Source organism: Hemiscyllium ocellatum, chromosome 24 (genome assembly GCF_020745735.1).
Source record: "Hemiscyllium ocellatum isolate sHemOce1 chromosome 24, sHemOce1.pat.X.cur, whole genome shotgun sequence".
Classification (NCBI taxonomy): Eukaryota; Metazoa; Chordata; class Chondrichthyes; order Orectolobiformes; family Hemiscylliidae; genus Hemiscyllium; species Hemiscyllium ocellatum.
Genome location: NC_083424.1, coordinates 33,332,793 through 33,350,757, shown reverse-complemented (window position 1 = coordinate 33,350,757; position 17,965 = coordinate 33,332,793). Strand labels below are relative to the sequence as shown.

The 17,965-nt window shown below is 36.6% G+C and overlaps 1 protein-coding gene across 6 annotated transcripts in view; it reads left to right on the top strand.

Moving 5' to 3' along the window:
* The window catches only part of mtmr3 (myotubularin related protein 3), a 124,138-nt gene that overhangs the window by 71,227 nt on the left and 34,946 nt on the right, over positions 1-17,965 (top strand). For 4 of the 6 annotated variants that reach the window (XM_060843677.1, XM_060843674.1, XM_060843678.1 and 1 more), the window contains 8 exons: positions 1,823-1,905; positions 5,608-5,774; positions 6,779-6,875; positions 7,887-8,000; positions 10,601-10,800; positions 11,374-11,505; positions 15,319-15,430; positions 15,699-15,897. In XM_060843677.1, coding sequence (XP_060699660.1) covers positions 1,823-1,905; positions 5,608-5,774; positions 6,779-6,875; positions 7,887-8,000; positions 10,601-10,800; positions 11,374-11,505; positions 15,319-15,430; positions 15,699-15,897 — 1,104 coding nt within the window. The remainder of the gene's footprint in view (positions 1-1,822; positions 1,906-5,607; positions 5,775-6,778; positions 6,876-7,886; positions 8,001-10,600; positions 10,801-11,373; positions 11,506-15,318; positions 15,431-15,698; positions 15,898-17,965) is intronic. The other 2 variants (XM_060843680.1, XM_060843676.1) reach the window with 1 other exon arrangement.

Sequence of the window (17,965 nt, the reverse complement as noted above, 5' to 3'; positions counted from 1 at the left end):
TGTGTACAAAATAATAGTCCTGAAACCATTGGCACTGGCACCATTATTGTAGTGTTACTACATTCTCGGAAATGTAACCTAATGCTTTTGCATCAAAGTCTTTTTGGTGGTTTAGGATTTAATGGGTCAGGAATTGAATGGAATAATACTATAAGATTAAACTATTACGAACAATCAATGTTAAACCTATTTCCCACTCTACGGATGCTGCCATATCTGCTGAGTTTCCCCAACAGTTTGGTTTTAGTTTCACATTCAGTTGCAAAGAATGACCTCTTCACATTTGTTGCATGTGAGGGTTGAGAAGACAGTGAAGGAATTTAAGATGTTAATAGTTGAGTTACTTTTGGCCCCAGGTTGATCCTGAGTAATGTGTGGTAGTTGTTCACCGCCTTCTCCAGGACTAGCCTGATGAAGGAGCGTCACTCCGAAAGCTAGTGTGCTATCAATTAAATCTGTTCGACATAACCTGGTGTTGTGATTTTTAACTTTCTCCAGGGAAAACAGGGATGGCCAATTGGTATCGTTGGCCCAGCCAGCGATACCTACATCCCATAAAAGAATGACCAAAAATTAAAAATAATAAAGTTAATGCATCATGTGCTCTACTGAGTGCCATTTCACTTGCCTCTTGAAGATTTTCTATGTATTTGGCAAAATAAGCTTTCTCCTGTTTTAAATGTGTACTTTTGTGGCACCTGAAATAAATGCACATCTTGGAACATTTTACCTATACTAGTCAATTTCTTGAGGTGTTACTCATGATTTGTGAAAAAAAATGGCTGTTTCAGTGACAATTCTGAAACAATTGTGAACAATGGGTGTTCTGGAATTTTCTTTTACATGGTATTGTTACCATATTGTGAAGCAAGGATTAACAGATGTCGCTATTACTGCATTGCACATTAATTTTCAATAGACAGGGGCACCACTAGCCTTTTGCTTTATGTCATATATGATGAATTGACAGATACAGCCTCTTCTATTTAGGTTTTCCCAAATTGTGTGTCAGTCAGACTCTATATACAAACGTTTGGACAGGATGAACATTTACCACTGAGCCATTGAGCACTAATCTTGCCATGGGAGATTTTATCTCTACCCCTGCCATATCAGCCCAAGTGTGCTGAAGCATGTTGATGCTCTTCCTCCATGCAACTGTGTTGTCTGCACCTTTTGTGCCACCTCTGGTACCTAATACTAATCCTATCCGTCTTTGTTATTGCATGAGAGACCATGACAAAAAGGCAGTCTTTGTATAAAGGTGAGAAAGCAGGGGATATTTGGACCAAACAAAACCAAGATTCTTTTGTAGAGTCATATATTCCATTCGTAGATGTTCCATTATAAATGTAAACATTCTCACTTGTATTGTAATTTTCATTCTAGATGTGGATTTAGGAATTGATTTCTGATCAGTCGTTTCCAGTATATGCACAGACATGATTTTTGTGACAAATAAAATTGGATCCTTTTATCGTCAGAATTTGAGGCCTGAACATGAAAAAAAATGTGCCTTTTAAAGTTTTGTATTAAAATTTCTGTATCAAAATTGAAATAATGAAATTTTTCAGTGGCTTTACTGTTTTAAGGCTTTACAATTACCACATTTTGGAACTGGAAAACAACAGCTTATTAATAATCTGGCTGATGTGTGTATAATTCAGAATTTTCTTTTCTGAATTACCAAAGGGAGTAATGTTGACCTACAAGAGCTTGCAGTTTGCCTATCTGCAGCAGCTTACCTTTTTTGGGTTTATGTTGACCTAGTATTATTATTATATTATTAAGTAACTTTTTTTTAACTTGATTGTTTTGAAAGGTTCCTTTGCAGCTGATTGAAAGTATTGAATGCCGTGAGATGTTCCAGCTTCATTTGACTTGTAAAGACTGCAAAGTTATCAGGTACATAATTTTAGATTCTAGATGTTTTTAGACTTTTAAAATGCTGGGTACCTTTTAGATTAAACTTTTCCATTAGTTGACATTAACTAAAAAGAAACAATTTGCATTTACAGTTATTTGTAGTTAGTCACTGACACATTTTGAGAGTTTCCATTTATAAAATAAGCAAACTAGTAATGCAAATTTTGGGATAATTGGACCTAAATTAGTTGTACAATAAGAATGCTATGAGTGTTTAATTGACTTAACATGACTAGCTTATCTGTGCATACGTCATTTAAGGTGGCAGGACAGATGGGAAAAGCGGATAATGAAGCATACAATCCAAGATATTAGTTACGCCTCCCCTTGGAATATTATTCATAATTCTGGCTGCTACACATTAAACTGAATGTGAGGGTACTGAAAGAGTGCAGAAGAAATTTATGGAAATTGTTTCAGGGTTGAGAAACTTCAGTTTTCCAAATAGATTGGAGAAGTTGGGACAGTTTCCCTTGGAGAGGAGAAGGCTAAGAGGACGTTTGATTGAAGTTTTCAAATTCCTGAGAGGTCTGGATAGTGTAGGCTGGAGAAACTGTTCCCACTTGTAAAAGAATCAAAAACAGACTTAAGGTGAATCGCAAAAAAAAAGAGAAAAAAACATTTGCACACTGAGATATTAGAGTCTGGAATGTGCTAACTGGAAGCTGGTTCAACTGAGGCATTCAAGAGAGCATTAAATAATTATTGGAAATAATGTGCATTTATGGAGAGGTTGGTAAAATAGCATTAAATCGGTACAGAGACAATGGGCTGATTGGGTGCATTCTGTCATTCTGTGACTGTAACTGAAATTCTTATTAAATTTGTCAAAGTTTTAAAAATCTTGGAATGGTACCTATTGAAAAATGACATACACGATTAAACAGCACACTGTCACACAATTATTCTGTGCTATGTTTTTGATGATTTGATGGCATAATAGTTTGAAATTGTCACATGGGAATTAACCAACATGAACCTGTACTCTATTATGATATTAGGGATACGTGGGTGCATTGTGCTGATGGAAAGTAGGTTTGTGTAATTGTCTTTGGTTTTGGAAGTTTGCTGAACCTGCTAAATAAGTGTCTGATTTAAGTGTAGATTTTAAGCACATTGTAGCTATTCAGCCCAATGGGGAGTTTGTTTTGAACAGCGATTGTTTCCTTTAGAACAGAGGAGATTAATAGGGGATATGATTGAGATGTATACAATTATGAGGGGCATAGATAGGAAGAAACTATTCTCTTTGATGGAGGGATTAATGACCAGGAAGCATAAACTTGTGGTAGAGGACAAAATTTTTAGAGGAGATCTGAGGAAAAACCTTTTCACCAGAATCTAGTAGAAATTTAGAATTCACTGCCTTTAAGAGTGGTAATAGACAATAGACAATAGATACAGGAGTAGGCCATTCAGCCCTTCGAGCCTGCACCGCCATTCAATATGATCATGGCTGATCATTCCTAATCAGTATCTACTTCCTGCCTTATCTCCATAACCCTTGATTCCACTATCTTTGAGAGCTCTATCCAACTCTTTCTTAAATGAATCCAGAGACTGGGCCTCCACTGCCCTCTGGGGCAGAGCATTCCACACAGCCACCGCTCTCTGGGTGAAGAAGTTTCTCCTCATCTCTGTCCTAAATGGTCTACCCCGTATTTTTAAGCTGTGTCCTCTGGTTCGGCACTCACCCATCAGCGGAAACAGGTTTCCTGCTGCCAGAGTGTCCAATCCTTTCATAATCTTATACGTCTCAATCATATCTCCTCTCAGTCTTCTAAACTCAAGGATATACAAGCCCAGTCGCTTCAGTCTTTCAGTGTAAGGTAATCCCTCCATTCCAGGAATTGACCTCGTGAACCTACGCTGCACTCCCTCAATAGCCAGAATGTCTTTCCTCAAATTTGGCGACCAGAACTGCACACAGTACTCCAGGTGTAGAGGCAGAAACCCACTTAACATTTAAGAAATATTTAGATGTGCACTTGTGATGCTAAGGCATACAAGGCAATGGGTCATATGCTGAAAAATAGAATTAGAATAGTTCGCTGGTTGTTTTTGACCGACATGAAAGCAGTGGGCCAAAGGGCCTTTCTCTTTGCTGTAGATTTCTGTGACTGTCAATATGCATTTCCTGTTTGCAAAAGCAACCGTCATTTTGTGTAATAGTAATGTAAGTTTGGCATCAACTTTTCCCATTGTAATTTATCTTCATATTTACAATGAAATTGCCCATATAAGCTTATTGTACTTTAATCTACTTATTTTCCAATTGGGGTGCTACACCTCTTATTTTCTATCTTACAGTACATTTTGTTTATATGTACTTCGTGCCATTTCAGCAGAGAAATTCTAACAGAGGTTAGCTCTCTTCCAGATTTTATATAAAACACAAGAATATATGATTTTACTCGAGTACGGCTATGAGCTTAATCAGATTATCTCCTGGTCCCTTGCCTCGTAACCTTAGCACCACACATGATCTTAGATCTAGTGTGCAATGCAATGAGAGACTAATTTGTAAAGATAATTGTAGTAATCTAAAGTAGTTCCTCCTATGAAGGAATCCAGAGGATTTGCCAAATATATTTTGTCATTCATATAATTCAATTCAGATGAGTACCAAACAATAAATACACTAAGTTTTTTTTTAAAAGTAGCACAGGTCATTCTGCTTTAATATACATTTCATTAATGCAAATTTGCTATAATGCATGACGAATTGAGGATATTCTTTCTAAAGTGTGAACTTTTAAAACTTGTATTAGTTATAACGTGGTTCTGGCCCCGTTAGTTTAAGTGGTGCTGCTTTACATGATTTTCTTAAACACAGAATTGTATGAGAACAAAACTACTGCGTTAAAGCAGAATCCACTGTATGAAGCATATATCAACAATTTTGCATCAGATCAATGTGTTGCATAGCCAGTGAACCTTTTGAACATAATTACTGTTTAGTGTAGAGAAATGTGGCAGTTTGCACAAGCGAGGTTCCACCAACAGTAGTGAGATTTATTTGAAGGTACGTCTCTTTTAATAGTCATACAATATGAAAACAGAGCCTTTGGTCCAACTCATCCATGCCGACCAAGTTTCCCAAACTAAACTAGTCCCACTTGTTTGTGGTTGGCCTGTATTTCTCTAAACCTTTCCTGTTTATGTATCTATCCAAATGTCTTTTAAATGTTGTAACTGTACCCAAATCTACCATTTTCTTTGGCAGTTCATTCCACACATGAGCCACAGTTGCCCAGGACACCAAGAAAGCTGTGATCTTTCACTTAGGTTGGTGTCAAGGGATGTCTTATGCTGAACAGTGAATCAAACTGATGCTTTTTTTTCAACAATTTATCTTAAAAAAAAGTACCCCCAATGGTTTAGCTCAGCACTCCCTCACTGTTGTACTGAAGTGTTGACCTCGCCTATATGCTCCAATGACCGGAATGAGGCTTAACCCTTCTGATTCAAAGGGGGGGTATGTTTTGATTGAATGAAAGCTGAACCAATATTAAGCCTAAAATGTTGTCCCTTTTAATAAATATGCCCAGCAACAAGGAATGTTAAAAATGAGTGGCATTACAAAAGTGAGCATTCAATTTTATTTGTAACTTTTTTCTAAACAGTTACTCTAAAAGTTTTAACCATTTTCATTCACATTTTTTTTAAACAAATAAATAGATGTCAATTTTCTACTTTTGAACAATGTCAAGAGTGGGTAAAACGTATGAACAATGTGATACGACCACCTGCAAGGATAGAAGACCTTTTTGCCTTTGCTTATCATGCTTGGTGTATGGATGTGTATGCTAGTGAAAAAGAACAACATGGAAACTTGTGCCGACCAGGTATTGTCCAATTAATGTTAATTATTTTGTACAGTACAATATAAAGTTTATTTCCTCACTACACTGTTTCATTCAGGAAGGAAGTGGTGTTACAGTAAACAGTTACAATGGTCGACAATGACATTTCTGAATTTGGCAGACAAGAACTGCAGTTGCTGCTTGATATTAGGAATGAACAACAATAAAATTCATTAGCTTTGTGTTCAACCTGAACACCTTCTCAGTTTTAGACTTAAAAATCATGATTGTTTCAAGACCTGCCATCATTTCAGAAATAAACTGCCATACAGTCACTTGAGTTCAAGCTTCATCACTGAATCAGTATTAACTTGGCCAGGCCTCGCTGGATTTATGGAAGAGGCAAGTTAACATGTCAGCAAGGAAGTTAAGAATAGTATCCAATTGAAAGAAAAAAAACATGCAATGTGGCAAAGATTTAGTGGTAAACTAGAGGATTGGGTGTGTTTCAAAACCAATAGAAGATGACCAAAACAAATTACAGGAAGAAAATAAACTGAGGGCAAGCTAGTGAGTAATACAAAAGCAGAGTAAGAGCTTATTAGATATATGAAAAAGAAGAGAGCACAAATAGGCACCTTAAGGAATAAGTCTGAGAAGTGATCCTTGCTTCACTGATTTCATGCATAAATTCACTGCGATATGCAATAGGCAAATAACCATCATCACTACTGTCAAAGTATTTACTTCCAGCATAACCATTTGAAGTATCAAAACATAACTGACGCATTTGAAACTGTATACCACTCTGAGCCAAATAAATAGAAAGTTGTGTAAGTTTAACTTTTCAACCTAATGGTCACAGCTCATCTCACAATCATAATTATATTTAATTCACAGTGGAAGTTCAGTAGATAATTTATGCTAAAGTCTTGTGATTCAGATGTTTTGTGTAATTGGGGAAGTTAGTGATGACGTCTAAAGCCAGAGAATGAGAAGCCACTTGAATTGTTGATTTCTGTAGTCTCACCATTGTTCTTCTCCAGGAGAGCATGTTGTTTCAAGATTTAAAAATGAGGTTGAACGAATGTGCTTTGATATGCAAAATGCATGGAGGATTACCAACATCAATGACAAATACAAGTAAGAACTATGGTGTTGTTACTTTTGTAATTGTTTTTTATAACTGAATCTTCAATCTTCTATCCTCTAGTGCTGACTAATTTGGTACAAATATTTGGTCCCAATACAGCGGATCATTGAAAATATGAATAGGTTTTTCATTGTTGTTTGATTTTCTCAATGTTTTTTTTCAGCAAAGTTAGGTCAGTGTTGTCTTGTCTTGTGCAGTATCACAACATTTTGTCAAATTATATTTGGATTCCAAAATTACTATCTAGTTTGAATCCTTTATTAACATAACCACTTCCCTGAAGAGGAACACAAAAATGTTATCTATTCAATAAGTACTAGAATACTTAATGTTGTAGGTGAGGTAAATAGTTACTGAAGTAGCAAAACATTTTGCCAAAATGTATTTTTCCAATATGCTAAAAAAAAGATGTTTGGAGTCTTTTACAATAATATTTGAATTTCTGCAATTAAATAAGTTGTTCATTCAAATTTTATTCAAAAAATTCTCATCAGTTCCAAGTGGAAAATTGAAGCATCTGTTTCATGAGTTGATGTGAGCTAAGCTGCATAACTAATGCTAAATCTCTTTTTATTTTCTTGAACATTTTGTCTGACTAAAATATTAGAAATATTCATTAAGCATTTTTATTTGTATATTTGAATGGATGCCAAATATGTTATCTTCTATTACAAATCTATAAGTAGCCTTTTAAGTATCTGCAATTTTCAGAATCAAATTTGACTAGTCGAGTCCATGTGGTGTTTTTGTACAACATTTTCAGTAAGTTCCATGCCCTTGCTGCTAGCCCTGTGACCTGGAAAATTTATTTTTCTCTAGTCCCTGTTCAGTCTCCTTTTGAAAACTCTTCTTCATCTTTGCTTCCCCCATCCTCACAAGCAGTGCGTTTGTGTGATTGACTATGCTTTGGTGTTATGTAAGGTATTTTTTTTACATTATTTGCCACTGCAATTAAAATGAAATAAGTATTGAGTTAAATGTTATTTTATCCTGAAATGCAGATTGTGTGCCAGTTACCCACAGCAGTTACTTGTACCAGCTTGGTTAACTGATAAAGAGCTTGAGAGCGTTGGAAACTTCAGATCATGGAAGAGGATTCCAAGTGTTGTCTACAGGTGTGAATAGTTAATTTTTAAAGATCTGACAAAATAAGTTTAATATAGTGCAAGGATACTCTGTGTATGGAGCATGATGTTCAGTAATATTTTTGCATGTAAAATATATCTGGTGAAACAAAATAATGGAAAATGATTTTATATGGAGAACTATCCACCTTCTCATTTAAAACAAGTTAGGGTGATTAGTGACTTCGAAGGGAACACGGTGTACCCATGTATCTGCTGCCCTTGTCCTTCTGATGGACGCATTCGTGGATTTGGGAGGTGTTCTCTAAGAATCTTTGGTGAATGTCTGCAGTGCATCTTGTAGATAGTCACAGTTCTGAATTACTTAATTGCCTTTTTCCAAAGTTATGGTAAAAAAAGGATGACTGGAGTCTTTTACAATAATATTTGAATATCTGCAATTAAGTAAGTTGATCATTCAAATTGTATTCAAAACGTTCTCATCAGTTCCAAGTCCAAAATTGAAGCAAGAACTGACCAAAAGCCATCTGCCTGCTTCTATTTTATTATCACAGTTGTCTCATCTAGGAAATGATTTATTCTGGACTTTTTTAAAGAATTATAAATCATGAGCATTTGCAGGCAGCTGTAAGCTATTCTTGTGCAGTTATTTATAATTTCTGAGCATTCAAAACCAGTTTTGATGAATATTTACTTCTTTGTTGAGTTTTTCAATTTATTTGCTGTCCATTTGCCTTAATAGCTCATTTAATCTGAATAACTTTGGCTCTCGGACTGTTGACTCTGTGTGCTGTTAGCAACTACTGGAGCAATGATATTTGGCAACACATTCAATCCCTGTGTTTGAGAAGTTTCTTGTCCAATCTTTAGAAGTGTTCTCAGATCTCTCCTTCACTGTTTTCCCTTAGGGAACATGTTTTCTTAATTGGGAATCTAGAATTAGGTGACACCATTTTAAAAAATAAGAATCTCGCATTTAAGATTGAAATGAGCAGCAATTATTTCATCCACAAGATTGCATGTCTGTGGAATTCTCTTGAGCAGAGAACAGTGAAAACTAGATCCTTTAATATACTCGTAGCTGCGTTAGATATTTGATGATAAGGGAGTTCGGGGTTACGGGGACAGAGTGTAACGTGGAGTTGAGACCACAATCCAATCAGCTATGATCTAAATCAAATAGTGGAGCAACACTTGTGAACAGATGGCTTGCTCCTCATAATTCTTGCTCTTGCTCCTCTTACCATTGCCATCTTAGCTTCCTCAGGTCAGCTCTTTCCATGCTGCTGTTTTCTTTCTCAGCCAGGAGTTAGCCAAAATTGAGGGGAAGTATGCTTTCAATTTGGATTGCTCTATAAAAATAAATACATAATCTAAAACCAGGAAAATGGAGGCAAGGAAAAGTAAAATGAGTTCCAAGCTTTGCAGGTACTTTAACTTGGTACTGCTTGTACCTATATACATATAGTGAATCTTAAACATTGTTTCCATGCTGTTCTTGGCACATTCCTCCCTTTTTTTAAATTAAAAGCATAGTCTGCAGAAGATATTAGTGCAGTTAAAATGAAAGATGAATACTGCAAGCACATTTACTTTTCTCTCGTCTGGCTTTTATCTCTTGACAGTATGTACTGTTCTGTTTTTCCTTTAAATAACACTAATTAGTTTACAAAATATTAAAGATATTAAAGTTCATAGTGCAAAACTTAAATACTATTCAATTTTTTCAAAGATGTTATCAGTTTTTAAACATTTTTTGTTTTGAAAACATAAAAAATGTTAATTTCTATCAGAGCACGTTTTCTAGATGTTTCAAGCATGTCATACTTTGATGCATGAATTACTTTTGATATACATTAGCAATTTATACAGCTAAAAATGGCAGAACATTTGGTTGCAAATAAGATCCCACAATAATAAATCTAACACATTAATGGTTTTTATCCTGTAATTTCTCTTCCTCCATAAGTATTATTATAAGACTAGCATCAATTACTTTCTACCAATGGCACCTTTGAGCCTGCTACACAAAGATATGAGAATAGATCTGTTGTAATGTATACTTCATGTCTCCTTAGCAGAGGCACCAAGATTTGAAATGTAAATGAAAATGACACATTTGTGCCCACTGGTACATGTCCCAGTTTACTGTTCAATCATTAATTATATCTCTGGGTACCTTCTTAAAAAGGTTTTTATCTGTTTGCGTGGGTTCCACGTCTGGTAACATTCTATCTTGTGTTAAGCATACATAAAGTCATACAGTACAGAAACAGGGCCTTAGGTCCAACTCATCTGCACCAATCAGACGTCCTAATCTGACCTATTCCAATTTGCCAGCATTTTGCCCATATTCGTCCAAACCATTCCTATCCTACATCTTGATCTTGTGTCTATTTCTTTGCAACATCACCCATCTCCCTTCCATAAATAAATACAAACACATTACGTTTCCCAGTGTGCACTGTGATTTACAATCATGTGAACCAGATTGATGCTTCCCAATCCATTATTCCTAGAATGGTCAGACTCCCATATCCTGTTATCCACTCCAAATTAATCTCAAATGAATCAATATCACAAATGCAAAATTTATATACTTGATAAGTACTTTCTTGCTGCTTTCTCAGGCACCAAGGCAACGGTGCAGTGATTGCACGTTGTAGTCAGCCAGAAGTCAGTTGGTGGGGTTGGAGAAATTCAGATGATGAGCACCTGATAAAGTCTGTTGCAAAAGCTTGTGCCATGGACAGCAATTCCACCAAACATGTTAACGGCAACTGTGTACGAGACTTTTCTAATGGTAGTGACCTGTCTGATGTGGAATTCGGTAAGAGATGAAGTGGTTTTTGCATTTATTATGCAGTTCCAGTACAAATTTAGTATTTTCAGTCATTGTTAAATTCCTATAGCACTTTGTAGTTCTTTTGTTTGTATTTTACACCATTGCTCAAACTAAGGTCAAAAATCGCACAACACCAGTTTATTTGAAAACACAGGTTTTCAGAGCCTCACTCCTCCTTCAGGTGCTAGTGACAGAGGAGACATCCAACACAGAATTTTTAAGTAAAAGATCAAAAGTCATAAACTGAAACGAATGTATTGAACAAACCTGAGATTGCTGTTAAATCTTTAATCAGTTAGAGTGGAGATGCATGTTCCAAAAGATTAATATGCAAATCCAAGAATTTCTGTCAAGTCACTGCCCTCTGCAGTGGCTTCCTATAGACTCTTGACCTCTGAAAACCTGTCTCTATGGCATAGTGAATCACATTTGATTTTCATCCTAGTTGAAATAAAGCTGTTGGACTATAACCTAGTGGTATGTGATTTTTAAATTTGTCCAACCCACAACAACACCACATCATGGCACAAACTAAGGCTAATTGTCTTTTCATTCTAGATTCTTCAATGACTAATCCAGCTGGAGTAGAAAATTTATGCAGTCCACCACACAAACTTTTGATTTTGGATGCTAGGTCATATGCAGCAGCAGTAGCTAACAGGGCAAAGGGTGGTGGGTGTGAATGTCCTGGTGAGTATCAGCAAGGAAATGTAAATAATAATGCTGAATAGATTATAGATTGAAATTGATATAGCTGGCATTTCAAGTTTTAAAGAAATGGCCAACCAGCATTTTGGACGCTAATATTAGCAGATTTTTGGATCAAGAGATTGCTGATTAATACCAGAAATTAACAATTGAATGAACTATATTGGTTTTTACTGTGCCTACTTTGTAACTTTGATAATTTTAAGCTATTTGTAAATAACCTACTTCGAAGTTTGCAAGGCATAATAAGTTAAAGCACTCCCCTTTTCACTATTAAATCCTGAGTTTGAATTGCTCAGATGAAAAACAGTTTGTGACACAACTTTGGGTGGTCTTGACATTAAAACTTTAGGGCTAAATTATCTATTAATAAAGTCAATCCAAGTGATTACTCCATTCCTTGTCACCTAGACACAAGAGACATTTAAGCATTGAACAATGCAAAAAAAACTTTATTATTTATCTGAGCCGCAAGGAAACAAGAGGAACTTTGGTTTTCACCTCAATAGAAAGTGTGTGAAAAAAAAACGTCGATTTCACTGCTCATTGGATGCTGCCTGAACTGCTGTGCTCTTCCAGCACCACTGATCCAGAATAGAACTTTGCTGCCCATCACTGTCTTCTTTCTGTCAGAACCTTGCAGACTTTCCAGGAAAACCTACACCCAATCCTGCTGTGGCTTCCTATCGACTCTTAGCCTCTGAAAACCTGTCTCCATGGCGTAGTGAATCACATTTGACTTCCATCCAAGTTGGAATGCTAATTAGGTATCTCCAAACTCATTCAGTCATGAATTAAACAGTTACTTTATAGTTTAACCATTACAAACCTGACATGGAATCATACAACACGAAAACAGACCCTTTGGTCCAACCGGTCCAGACTGAACATGGTCTTAAACTAAACTAGTCCCACCTGCCTGCTGCTGGCCCATATCCCTCCAAATCTTTCCTATTCATATAACTTTCTAAACATCTTTTAAATGTTGTACCTGCATCCACCACTTTCTTGGGAAGTTCGTTCCACACGCAAACCACCTTCTGTGTAAAAAAAAAAATTGCTTCTTATACTTTTTTAAAATCTCTCTACTCTCACCTTAAAGGTGTACCTCCTAGTCTTGAAATCCCCCATCACAGGGAAAAGACAACTACCATGAACTCAATCTATACCCCTCATTATTTTATAAACTTCTTTCAGATCGGCTGTCAACCTCCTACACTACCGTGAAAAAAGTCCCAGCCTATCCAGTCTTTCTTCATAACTCACATTCTCCATACCTGGCAACATCCTGGTAAATCTCTTCTGAAATATCTCCAGCTTGATAATATCCTTCTGGTAACTGGGCAACCAGATCTGGACACAGTATTCCAGAAGAGGCCTCACCAATATCTTGTGCAATCTCAACATAACATCCCAACTCCTATCCTGAAAGGACTGAACAACGAAGATAAGCATGCCAAATGCCTTTTTAACCACCCTGTCTACATGTGATGCAAACTTCAAGGAATTATGTACCTATGCCCCTCGGCCCCGCTGTTCTACAATAAGGTCCTGCCATTAATTATATAAGTCCTACCCTTGTTTGTTGTACCAAAGTGCAATACCTCGCATTTATCCAGATTGAACTCCATATTTTCAGCCCATTGACCCATTTGATCAAGATCTCTTTGTAATCTTAGAAAACTTTCTTCACTGTCTGCAATGCCACCAATTTTGGTGTTGTCCGCAAACTTACTAACTATGCCTACTGTATTTTCATCAAAATTGTTTATGTAAATGACAAACAAAAGGTATCTAACAACTGCTGTGCCTTGGAGACTCAGACCATTCATCATTACCCCAGTTGCTTAGATCATTGTTTACAATAGACAATAGACAATAGGTGCAGGAGTAGGCCATTCTGACCTTCGAGCCTGCACCACCATTCAATATGATCATGGCTGATCATCCTTAATCAGTATCCTTTCCTGCCTTATCTCCATAACCCTTGATTCCACTATCCTTGAGAGCTCTATCCAACTCTTTCTTAAACGAATCCAGAGACTGAATCTCTACTGCCCTGTGGGGCAGAGCATTCCACACAGCCACCACTCTCTGGATGAAGAAGTTTCTCCTCATCTCTGTCCTAAATGGTCTACCCCGTATTTTTAAGCTGTGTCCTCTGGTTCGGCACTCACCCATCAGTGGAAACATGTTTAGAATCATGAAATTTTTACTGTACAGAAAGAGACCATTTGACCCATCATGTCTGTACCAGTTCCTGAAAGAATTATCCAGCTAGTTCTATTCTCTAGCCCTATCTCTGTAGCCCTCTAAATTCTTCATACTCAAATATATATCTAGTTCTCTTTTGAAAACTTCCTGTCAGTCCATCTCCAGTGCTATTCCAGGTAGCCGTTCCAAATCCTAACAACCCTGAGTAAAGAAGTTTCTCCTCATCTCATTCCTAGCTCTTGCTGACAGTTTTATATTTGTGACCGTAGGTACTGACCTAGCAATTAGTGGAAACAGAATGTCCTTCTTTACCTTGTCAATAGTGTTCATCATTTTGAACACCTCAATAAGGCCACCTCTTAATATTCTCTGCTCCAAGGATAATAATTCCAATTTCTCTAATCGTTCCTTATTTCTAAAATCTCTCATTCTAAGCAATATTCTAGTTAATCTCCTTTGTACTCACTCCAGGACTTTAATATCCTTCCTTTCAGAAGGTCCCCAGAATTGAACACAATACTACAAATGTGGCCTGACTAATGATTTGCAGAGGTGTAGCAATACTTCCTTGCTTTTATATTATGCCTCTATTTATGTAGTGATACAGCACATAAAAAGGCCCTTCAGCCCATCATGTCCACACTGACCAACAAACTAAATCAATCGCAACTACCTGCAGTTGGTCCATAGCCTACCATGCTCTGGCTTTTAAGGTATTCATCTAGATGCTTCTTAAATGCTCAAAGTACCTATATCTACCACTTCCCCAGGCAGCATGTTCCATATTTTTACCAACCTTTGGGTGAAAAAATTAACTTGCAGCTTCCTCATAGTAACCTGACCTGGCTGCCTTTAATAACTAAGCCACTCTGGTTTCTTGGTGGAATTCACAGAAGGGCACAAAGTGGCAAAGAAGAAAGGTCCCTGAAATAATTTTAAAAACATTTTAAATAGTTAATTCTGATTTGATGGAATAAAAGGAGTCTGTGACAATTATCTTGTGATCATCTTCTCACAGGAACATGTGTAGAAATGGGGGGAAAAAATTGCCATGTTGTACTGAGGGAGCTTTTCTGATGGTGTGGCAAAGTAGAAGCTTCAGCTTTACGTTCAACCTAACTATCCCTAATGTGAGAGTATGTCTTCTAACAGTGGGGAAAAAGGAATTAAAAATGTCTTGTGCTCACAACTATTGTCAATACCATTTTTTAGATACTCATGAATGTACCCATGAAGAACTTATGAAAGTATTGTGTAGGGAGTTAAGCACACAGGCATATTAGGAAAATGCTTGGAGCCTGTAAGGCTCATAAAATTCATTTTTGTGCTTGACTTTGCACTACCATTCCATTCTGTTTGCATTTAACAATACATAATTTTTCACTCCTTTACTTTATTGAAACACAATTATGCACTAGTAAAGCCAGAGTCAGAAAACTTTGACCTATTCTTAAGAAATTACTCCAGTCATTTGGGAATAGTTGAGATCATTCCTCATTACATGTTGACATTATAAAAAGATGGCTTTGGCTTTTTGTTTTAATAATAACTTTCATTTCCCAAATGCAAATTCTGTTGCAGAATATTACCCTAACTGTGAAGTAGTATTTATGGGTATGGCAAACATTCACTCCATTCGAAAGAGTTTTCAGTCATTGAGATTTCTTTGTACACAGATGCCAGATCCTGCCAAGTAAGTGTTTTTTTTAAAACTCAAGTGGAAAATTTTAAGCATTTTCATTTTTTTGTTACATGTTTGAATTATATGGAAAGTGAATGCAAGGTATTTTTAGACAGACAATGTTATGCTTATAGTTTTAATTTATTTTTGAGAAAACTATCAGTATTTGGTACTCAATAAGAGGTTGAAATCGATCTCAATTAATTGGTTTAATTGTTTGATGCAAAGGGACACACAAAATCTCTAAAATATTTTCCTAATTGATTTGATTTTTGATCAGCAGTTGGTTATCAGCATTAGAAAGTACCAAATGGCTTCAGCATCTATCCATGCTTTTAAAAGCAGCGCTACTTGTAATTAATGCAGTCGATCGTGACCAGCGGCCTGTTCTGGTGCACTGTTCTGATGGCTGGGACCGAACACCACAAATTGTGGCTCTATCAAAATTACTCCTGGATCCTTACTACAGAACCATAGAGGTGTGTGTGTATCTGTTCATTTCTTTTGTAACTTACTATGTTGAAAAGTTGCATTAGCAGGTTTTAAAGAAGCAGTGCCAGTTAGGAAAGGTAAAGTTTAAAGATATTCAGGGTGATTTTGCAAAAATGGTACATTTTCAAAAGCTGTGTTTAATAACTGAACTTGAAAATATTTTACAAAATGATTTTCTTGTATAATGAGTGAAACTTTGGAGATGATTTTTTTAAAAAGTCATATTGTGCATTATATTATTAGTGGTGATAAAATGCATTTTCGGCCTCAAAATATTAACTTTTTCCATGAAAATACTACATTTAATAGTTGGGGGAAAAAAATCACAGCAGCACATACTTTCTTTACACTTGATTTCTCATCATTTAAGCGTTGTTGAAATTATTAAGTAATACTGATGTACTACTTTGAATATGTTCAAGAAAAAGTCTGTTTGGTATAATTTTCTGTTTAAAATAAACAAAATTGCTATTAAAGTTCCAGTTGGAAGCATTGAGTGGAATAGGTGCTTTTATCCAAACTTGATCAAATATGCATAAAGATTAACAACATTTTTTTTTAATTGACGAACTCTTAACATCACGAGGTGAGTAACTTGTTTCAAGGCCATGCTATTGAGTATATATCTAAAAATATTTTTTTTAAATCCAGGAGTCACTGAGCTATACAGCATGGAAATAAATCCTTTGGTACAACTTGTCCATGCTGACCAGATATCCTAATTAAATGTAGTCAAATTTGCCCATATCCCTCTAAACCCTTCCTATTCATATACCTATCCAGATGCCTTTTAAATGTTATCATTATACCAGCCTCCTCCACTTCCTCTGGCAGCTCATTCCATACACGCACCATTCTCTGTGAGAAAAATTTCCCCCAGGTCCCTTTTTAAATCTTTTCCCTCTCACCTTAAACCTATGCCATCTAGTTTTGGACTCCCCACCCAGGGGCAAAGTCCTTGCCTATTTACCCCTTATGATTTTATAAACCTCTGTCTTGTCAGCCATCAGCCTCTCATGCTTCAGAGAAAATAGCCCTAGCCTATTCAACCTCTTCTATCGGTCAAACCATTTAACCCTGGCAACATCCTTGTAAACCTTTACTGAACCCTTTCAAGTTTCACAACATCCTGACTATGTCTGGAAGACCAGAATTGCATGCAGTATTCTAAAAGTGGCCTTACCAATGTCCTGTACAATCACAAAATGACTTAGCAACTCCTAGACTCAATGCACTACCAATAAAGGTAAACATACCAATTGTCGTCTTCAATATCCTGTCTACCTGTGACTCTACTTTCGAGAAGCTATGAACCTACACTCCAAGGTCTCTGTTCAGCAACATTCCCTAGGACCTTAGAATTATGTGAATAAGTCCTGCCTCAGTTTGCCTTACCAAAATACAGCATCTCACATTTATTTAAATTAAACTCCATCTGCCACTCCTCAGCCCATTGGCTCATCTGATCAAAGTCCCTTTATACTTTTAGTTAACCTTCTTCACTGTCCACTACACCTCCAATTTTGGTGTCATCTGCAAACTTACTAGCTATACCTCCCTGTGTTCACATCCAAATCATTTATATAAATGACGAAAAGCTGTGGACCCAGCACCAATCATTGTGGCACACTGCTGATTACAGGCCTCTGGTCTGAAAAGAAACCCTCTATTGCCACCCTCTGCCTTCTACCTTTGAGCCAGTTCTGTATCTAAATGGCTAGTCTTGCTGTATTCCACAAGATCTAACCTTGCTAACCAATCAACCATGAGGATCCTTGTTGAACACCTTACTGAAGTCCATTATAGATCATGTCCACTGCTCCACCTTTATCAATCCTCTTTGTTATTTCTTCAAAAAACTCAAATCAAGTTAGTGAGACCCGATTTCCCACACACTATTCCTAATCAGTCCTTGCTTTTCCAAATACATGTAATTCTTGTCCCTCAGGATTCCCTGTGGCAACTTGCCCACCACTGATGTCAGGCTCACCAGTCTGTAGTTCCATGGATTTTCCTTACCACCTTTCTTAAATTGTGGCTCCACGTTACCCAACC